This window comes from Streptopelia decaocto (genome assembly GCF_964273445.1).
Source record: "Streptopelia decaocto genome assembly, chromosome: 6".
NCBI classification, from domain to species: domain Eukaryota; kingdom Metazoa; phylum Chordata; class Aves; order Columbiformes; family Columbidae; genus Streptopelia; species Streptopelia decaocto.
Genome location: NC_138660.1, coordinates 50,321,738 through 50,329,619, shown reverse-complemented (window position 1 = coordinate 50,329,619; position 7,882 = coordinate 50,321,738). Strand labels below are relative to the sequence as shown.

The 7,882-nt window shown below is 36.4% G+C and overlaps 1 protein-coding gene across 1 annotated transcript in view; it reads right to left on the bottom strand.

Moving 5' to 3' along the window:
* Positions 1-263: 263 nt before the first annotated feature.
* FAP (fibroblast activation protein alpha) overlaps positions 264-7,882 on the bottom strand; it is a 33,873-nt gene continuing 26,254 nt past the window's right edge. The window contains exons 22-26 of the mRNA XM_082056538.1: positions 6,336-6,435; positions 3,279-3,343; positions 2,366-2,438; positions 2,031-2,104; positions 264-583 (exon numbers count right to left, since the gene is read on the bottom strand). Of these exons, the coding sequence (XP_081912664.1) occupies positions 482-583; positions 2,031-2,104; positions 2,366-2,438; positions 3,279-3,343; positions 6,336-6,435 (414 nt within the window). The 3' untranslated portion in view covers positions 264-481. The remainder of the gene's footprint in view (positions 584-2,030; positions 2,105-2,365; positions 2,439-3,278; positions 3,344-6,335; positions 6,436-7,882) is intronic.

The following is a 7,882-nucleotide window of genomic DNA, read 5'->3' as shown; positions in this document are numbered from 1 at the left end:
TAATTATACAGACTTCAGCTTTAAATATTGAGTGTTTCCAACCCTGCTTGGATTCCTTCCAAGAAATTGGAAATAAATTTTGAGAAACCAGTTCTTGTTAGGATGCTAATTAGGTACTTGCACTGCTGTCTTTGTCCTTTCCCATTTTACAGTTGTAGTTAACAAATGCAAGCATATTCATTTGGCAGTGTGCCTTTGCAATGGACCACCTATCTTTGGATTGCAGAATCTAAGTTTAAGCAAGATGGCAATAAATGCACATGGCATTTTACATTCTGATTTTATTTTTTCTATGAAACAGGTCTTAAACGTGCCAAAATATGTATTAGCATAGCATTTGCTAATATACAATATCAAAAAGTGGATGTAAACATCATGTTTAAAACTTCAAAGTTGCTGTTATCAAGTCACTTGAAAACTGTATAACCTTACATTCTCCCAGAGATACATCAGATGCCTTAGCATGCTCTGAATAGCCTACTTATTCTGACAAAGAAAAACATTGTTTGAGGAAGTGGGTCATATGTGTGTAGAGGTGTTTGCTGGAAAGGCCTGGAATTCCATGGTTCTGGTCAGTATACCACTGAAAAAAAAAAAAAAACCAAACATAAACATATTCAATTCTACAACAGTTAAATAACACAAAAATTTATTTTATTACCATATAGAAGAAAGTGGATGCCTCAAGAAGACAGAAGGACTCGCTAATATATATATGTATTTTCTTAATCAGTTTCCACTATATTCATATTCTTGCTGAAAAATGTTTCTAAATGTTCTGTAATCTAGGAGTAAGCATTACTGACTCAGTACTGACAAGTCAGTTGTATCAAGTCAGGCAAAAGAGCTTTGAGATGCCCTTAGGGATGAAATGCCCTGGACCTGCTACATGGCCTTGGCAATAGGGATCACAGTCTTGTGGGCTCTAAGAAACAAACTTTCAGCTAAATGTTGTGGAATTCTGTTCAAAACATCCTTCATTACAGCAGAGCCATGAACATTATGAATGGTGTACTCCAAATAAAATACACTCTTAGAAATAAATAGCTGAACTAGAATTACTATAACTCGATAAAGTATTCTGGAAACTTGAAAAATAACCCGTGTTTGCTAAATATCAGTGAAGGAGGCAGAAAATGCAGAATACACAAAAGGGTCTACAAACCCCAAGTACTGGGGGATTCCTGTGTGATTGCTTTTTGGGGATTTTATGGCACTCAGAAACTGGACTCAGGTAGAAGGCCACTATGTTTGATAGCAGGCAAACACTTTGGTCATTAGCCCCAAGAAAAAAGTTTCAAAAGCAGAGCTTAGCATGTAATTCCAAACTACTTTTCCCCTGCTCATTCCTCATTTATACCTTCTAACCTCTTGCCTATGTGTTTCTCTTTTTGCCTGCACCTGCTACTCCAAGCAAGTTTTGCGGCTATTATTTTTTTTTTTTTTCTGATACCGGATATATACTACTTGGATATCTTATATCCTTTTATCATTTTTGCTTGTTTCACCTCATGCCCATGGCAGGCATGTCCACTTCAAGATAGAATCCATCAGAACAAGAGATGGTTTTGGCTCCAGAAGCCAGCGCCTCCATCTTCCTCTCTTTTCCTAGCTACCAGGAACTTTCATAAGGTGGCTAGATTCTCATTCTTCTCCCTGGCTCATTTTAAAAGTCTCTAAATTATTCTTGACAAGAGAGAAGTCCTGCTAGAGTCCAAAAGGCAAGAAGGGGAAAAAAAAAAAAAGCAGGCAAATCCTTTGAGGAAGAAGTTGTTTATGAAAAGTAACAAATGCATTAGCAATTGCAAGATTTTGAACCATGTTCAGTTGAACTGGGTTCTTAAAAAACATTGGCAAAGGTCAGATAAGCTTCTTGATAAAGCCGTAAACCACTGTTAAAAATGAAAATTAGTCTGTTATTTACCATGGTCAGTTGAACTGGGTTCTTAAAAAACATTGGCAAAGGTCAGATAAGCTTCTTGATAAAGCCGTAAACCACTGTTAAAAATGAAAATTAGTCTGTTATTTACCATTGCCTGGAAATCCACCTGTGCATTAACCAGAGCTTTTGCGATTTGTGCTGAGTTCTGAAAATGCACATTATCTGAAAAAGGAAAACAAGAGATTGGCTGTTGAAACATGGAAATACCACAAAGCATAAAGTTACAGTGCATTAAGATGTGTCCACAAATTATCAAGTGATACAGTTGACATTACTAAGAATGAGTAAGCATCTTAATATGTTATATGGAAATCTACAAAAGATCTAAGTACTGACCCAAATCAAAAGCATAAAAAGATGCTTAATGTTTTTCAAACAAAGTGATACTGGCTCTGTATTTGTCCTGCCATTTGCAAACCTCACCATCTGCTGTTCCATGGATGAGAAGATACTCCACGTTTTGGAAATTCTTTGCTCTTGCCATCACAGTTGAATTCTGTTGAGAAGAAAAATGAACAGTTCAGCAGCTTAAATTTAAACCACTCAGTCACAGAGCTGAAAGGCTTTCATTAGCTAGTAGAACAACAGTCAAACAGTTGGAAACGCATAATAATGACAGCAGTGACTTCATATCAATCTGAGATTGTAACAGAAGCCATATATATTTAGTGCCTTTTCTAATGGTCAGCGCATGAAAAGTACAGCACTTGCCATGTGTCATTCCTTGAACACTATAATTCCTGACTATGGTATTGAGCATTTCTGTTCTTCGAGCCGTGATGGAGATAATGAGAACATGATCCAAAATCCTTAATAGGAGTCTTTGCGCTAACTTCTTTGGCTGTTAATTCAGGCCTCTCTATATCCAGAGCTTGTATGTGTGCTGCTAGGGGAAGCTACAGGCTTCCTATCAATGTAAAAAAAGAAGAAAGGCAACCTATTCCAGGTAGGGGAAGCTGATCTGACCGTTTAGTATGCTTATGATGTTATTATCAGAGAGCTAAATTTGCACAAAGCAGTTTGCATACCACAGCTAACAGCATCAACATTTTAACCTCTCTCATGTGAGTTCTTTCATAGGCTGCTGGTTTGAACTGGCAGAACTGTCTGACTTGTCCAAGTGAGAAAATAAAGATCCTTCAATTTACCATATTTAGGATTGATAAATACAAAACCACAAGTAACTATGGAGATATGAATTTTACAGCAGTAGCTTAGCTGCTACAGGACTTCCACTTTGAGACCTGGTGGGTCATTTTATTTCTTCACAGTTCTACTTGTCCATGGAAGTGTGATTCAGGTTTAAGGCAGATCAATACAGAAAGAGAATTCTCACCTTGTAGTGCTCAAGATTATCAGACTCTACAGGAAGACCCATAAATCGTTCAGTGTAGATAGATGCTGTGATATTAAAGAAGAAAAAAGCTATAAAGAATGTACAGATATTTTTGTGCCTCCAGTGACATGTAGCAAATTAAATTTTGTTTATTTTAACTATATATCTGTTCTGCTCGGTTTCCTTATAATGCACCAAATGTAAACATATTTTTAAAAAATAAACTGTTAAGGTTAATGAATAAATGTCTTCCAAATGGTCCTTATAGAAATAGTGGTTTGATATTCATCTGTGGAACCAACAGAAGGTTTTGTGGATAAAGGTGGATAAACTGATACTGCTTTATGCGATTGGGTTGAACTCCAGAAATGAGCTGAATGAGCCAGTGACCCAATAAAGGTCCATGGTGGAAAGATGACACAGACTATTTTTGACACTGTAAAAAGAGAAACTGAGCAGAATTCTAACCTGAGATGTGTATGTGTATATACAGCTAATATGGATATATATGTTGCCCCTTTCCTATTGAATGAATATATGCACCAATTAGGGGGAACAGACTTGCACTGAAAAAGTGATGCAATTGCTATTCAGGTGTCTGTTGAATTCCTTTTTCTAACTACAGCAAAGAATGTTAACAGATTTGACAAAACAAATATGAATAACTGAACAGTATCTATCACCAAGAAAACAGTAGGAACAGCCATCTTTGAGCTGCCTGAGTATTTGTGGAAAACTGACGCAGTAGCTGTCGCTACCAGACCATTACTTTCTTTATGAACTTGCCTTGAAAGAGTAACTGACACATATTGAGCAGTCAAGCTGCAGTATTACAATAATTCTATTTATTTAACAGAGTCAAAGCTTTCTGACAAAGAAGAGCTGGCATCTTTCCCTTCCATAAGAGAAGTGATGGCCATTGTACTCACTAAGGAACTGGGATTCTCTACCTGTTGTTCAGTTTGGTACACTGTATTAGAATAATTTTGTTTAAAAATAGAAATGAGAATCCTCCCAGGAAAGGAAAATTACTCAGTATACTTATGTTCCTATGGTTTACTATGTATTCTTTACACATATTACAACTGAGCACTAAAGATCTGTACTGTGTCTCAGATCAGTGAGGTAAGGTTCCTGAAGATAATTTGTAATAAACTAAGTATTGAAAATATCTAGTAGCCTGCCTTTTATCAAAATCCTTCATCATTCAACGAAAACAGAAAATGTGCAATATCTGTTGTCAACACAGTGTCAAACAACCATATTGGGCTTAAGTTTTCAATAAAATAGACGCTTTCTCAATGGCTGGCATTTCTACAGCATTCTGAGCCAAATTCTCCACTCTTTTCTACCAGTATAACTACAACGCGTCCACAGAGGTCAGCAGAATTGTATTATAATGACTATGTGGAAGATTTGGCTTGTCAATTACTGAGGAAGAAAAAGGAGATAAATTGCAAATTTTACTAAGACAGTCACAGATCTAATGATTTTAACTATACATTGTCCCTGAATGCAGTTTTCCTTGCCATCTTAGAAATGTTCGGCTGTTATTTACTCTGACACAAAAAGGTGAGTGGGAGGATTTCAGAGTAAAGATTATGGCCCAGACTCTAATCTGTGCATCTAAAAAAGGGTGGGACAAAATTTAGAAGCTCTAGGGGCCAGTACATCCTATGACATACTGGTACTACTTAGAGACTCAAATAGGCAGCATCCTGTAGTTTGGCCCCTAACACAATGCTCTCTAATGTTAACACGATCCGTTTGCCAAACCTGATGACTCATGACTTCCTTCTGTTTCCTTCCTTCCTTCCTTCCTTAGTGGAGGTACATCTGCCTGTTCGGATTTTACAACGTGTTTTTAGCAAGACCCTTTAACTCCCTCCTGAAAATTCATCTAAAGGAAAGATTGCAATAGTGTGGGTCTAATCTACTTTAATTTAAAAAAAAAACTTCATTCAATTTTTAATGCTTGGGCAATTGTTTATATCTCTTTGTTATTGAAGGACTTCTGCAAAAATACTTCTTTATGCCTGCATTCTGGAAATAATTTTGCAATCATGAGTGAAAATGTCCTAAAAAAATCTTGATGCTAGTGAAAACATGAAGACTATGCTTCCTGTGTCATACGTTTTCCCCTTTGTTTGCAAAACACCATAAATACAAGGAATGTCTGTGCTAGCAGTCAGGGAAGGAATCTTTTCCATTTAACCAAAAATTTTTCTCATAACCAAGACTTCTTAGCAAAGACCATATGCTAAGTAAATGTGTTCAAAGTGCTATGTTTTGCTCATTGAAAACATGCATACCATGATTCTTTTTTACACTAAGGTTTGTCTACACCATGCCAAAAGCTTAACAGGTCTGCAAGTAAGTATGAGTATGTGCCTGCTTTATTCACACAGTAAGGCCCTGGGAGTATACTCCTGGAGTTGTTTCCTCTTAACAGTTTGGAGCTTCAGTCAATGAACATAAAAATATGTCTAGTAACACAATAACACAGGAGGTGTGGCTGAGAAACATCTAAAGGGAAGAATATTTAATTTAAGAAAAAATTATGTCAGACACAGCTAATCCCTCTCTTTTCTACTGCTTTTGGGAAATAACTTTGCAATCATCAGAGATACTGATTTCTGACAGAGATCATCTGCAGTATCTAAAGGTGAAGTGCATTATAATTCCACTACTGGCAGAAAAATAATTTCAATTGTTTCTGAATTTAGTGGGACTGTTTTAACAGGATTTTTAGGGAGATCACTCCTGGGTATAGCCGATTATCAAGAGGGCTTTACACACTTACTGTTACAGATATGCACATGGTATTATCCAGGTGTATCTTCTTCGGTGTTACAAAGTGTGTTCCGAACTGCCAGTTACAGTCAGTTATTTTCAGTAAGGAAAACTTTAAACTCAAGGTCTTAAGAGTTTTATTGTCTAGGTAACTGCAATGTCTCTAAGTTTCATATTGCCAGTCTCCTGCAATGATTTAATTTAGAAAGTCATTAAATGCTACATCTTGCTTTCCAAGTCAGTATTTATGGCAAGTTTCCATACCATAATACTCCCAGCTGGAAACAGGAGCCACAGCCATTCCACATTTAAATACTCCACTGCCAGATCCAAGTGCCAAAGAAGTCACGTAACCACCATAGGACTAGGGAGAAATCACAGACAGTTTAAAATTATTGGTGAAGTATTGCTTTTTTTTCTGAATCAAACTCATATACATTAATTCCAAAGTAAGTATTTAACTTTGAACGCATGAAGGACAAATCAGCAAAAGCTTTTTATTTTTTATTTTTAATTTATTTATTTCAAATGGATCTGATGTAATTTCTTGTGAGAAACATTAGACAATTTTATTGAATCACTTCTTTTTTGCTGCTTCTTCAATGCTTATCCCTGGTACTGCTCTTATTACCACTTGGAATCATAGTAAAATTTAAGTTGGTAGGATACTTCAAGGTAATCTAGTGCAACCTCAATCCCAAAGACGGATAACTTCAGATTTAAATGAGGCTGATCAGAGTCACATCCACATTACACAGCCTGTCTACTCAATCTGTTTCAACTCTGATCAATGCCTCTGTAATTTTGTTTTCTTAAAACCCAAACAAAACTTCCCTTGTGGCAACTTGTGTTCATTACCTCTCGTCCTCTTAGTGTACACCTCCAAGAAGAGTTATAGGCTTTTCTCTTCCTTAACAAACTACTTAGCTTTTGCTAATGATCGGCATATTGAACTAACACCATCATCACTACTAATAGGCTCAGTTACTTGAGAACTTGAGGTTGGAGCAATTCCTCCCTACTGCCTGCCACTGCAATTTTGTGGCCTGATTCCTCAAACTGGGGCCCAGCATGGAAGAATAAGTTCATAGCTAGAAGTTAGGTAAAGTAGTAAGCAAGACTGGATATCAGGCTAGATCTGTGTAACTGTACAGGGCTAGTTGCCAAGATGGGTAAATACTGTAAATAAAAAGCTTTTGGTTTGGCTGTCTATACGATGTGGAACTGGGGTTGGAAAATACTTGTATAATGTCTTTGGGAAAGAATAATTTGATTGGCTATTTGATCTTTTGGAAAATCAGTCCACAAGGCTAAAAAGTAAAGGATTAGTATCAGGCAGATAAATCTATGCACTGTAACAGGCACAGATATAGGAGTTCAAAACCTGAATTGCTTTAGTGGTTATTCAAGAGCTTTTGCCATCCAGAAGAGTTTGGTGAGTCTGAAAGTACGATGAGCTGCATAGTTCACGCATACCTGCCAAGCTGCTGGTTATAAATAAGAACACACCTTTCAAAGTTTATAGACCAGGAATTGGTATAATAAATATAAAAAAAATGAAAATAAAAGACTGATAGGTTTGGCAATAGGGCCATTATTTGAATATTATATCTGTTACTGGGATATAATGCTTTAGATGTGTGAAAACTCTTAATTCATTCTGGAAACACTATGGTGAAATAAAATATGATGTGATTAAAAAAGAAAATATTTTCCTGTGGCCTTAACTTAATATCACTTTAGAATTACTCATTTGTAAGTGTCTCTGTTACTTAATTTCTCTTTATGGTACCCCATTTTATCCTGGTGTT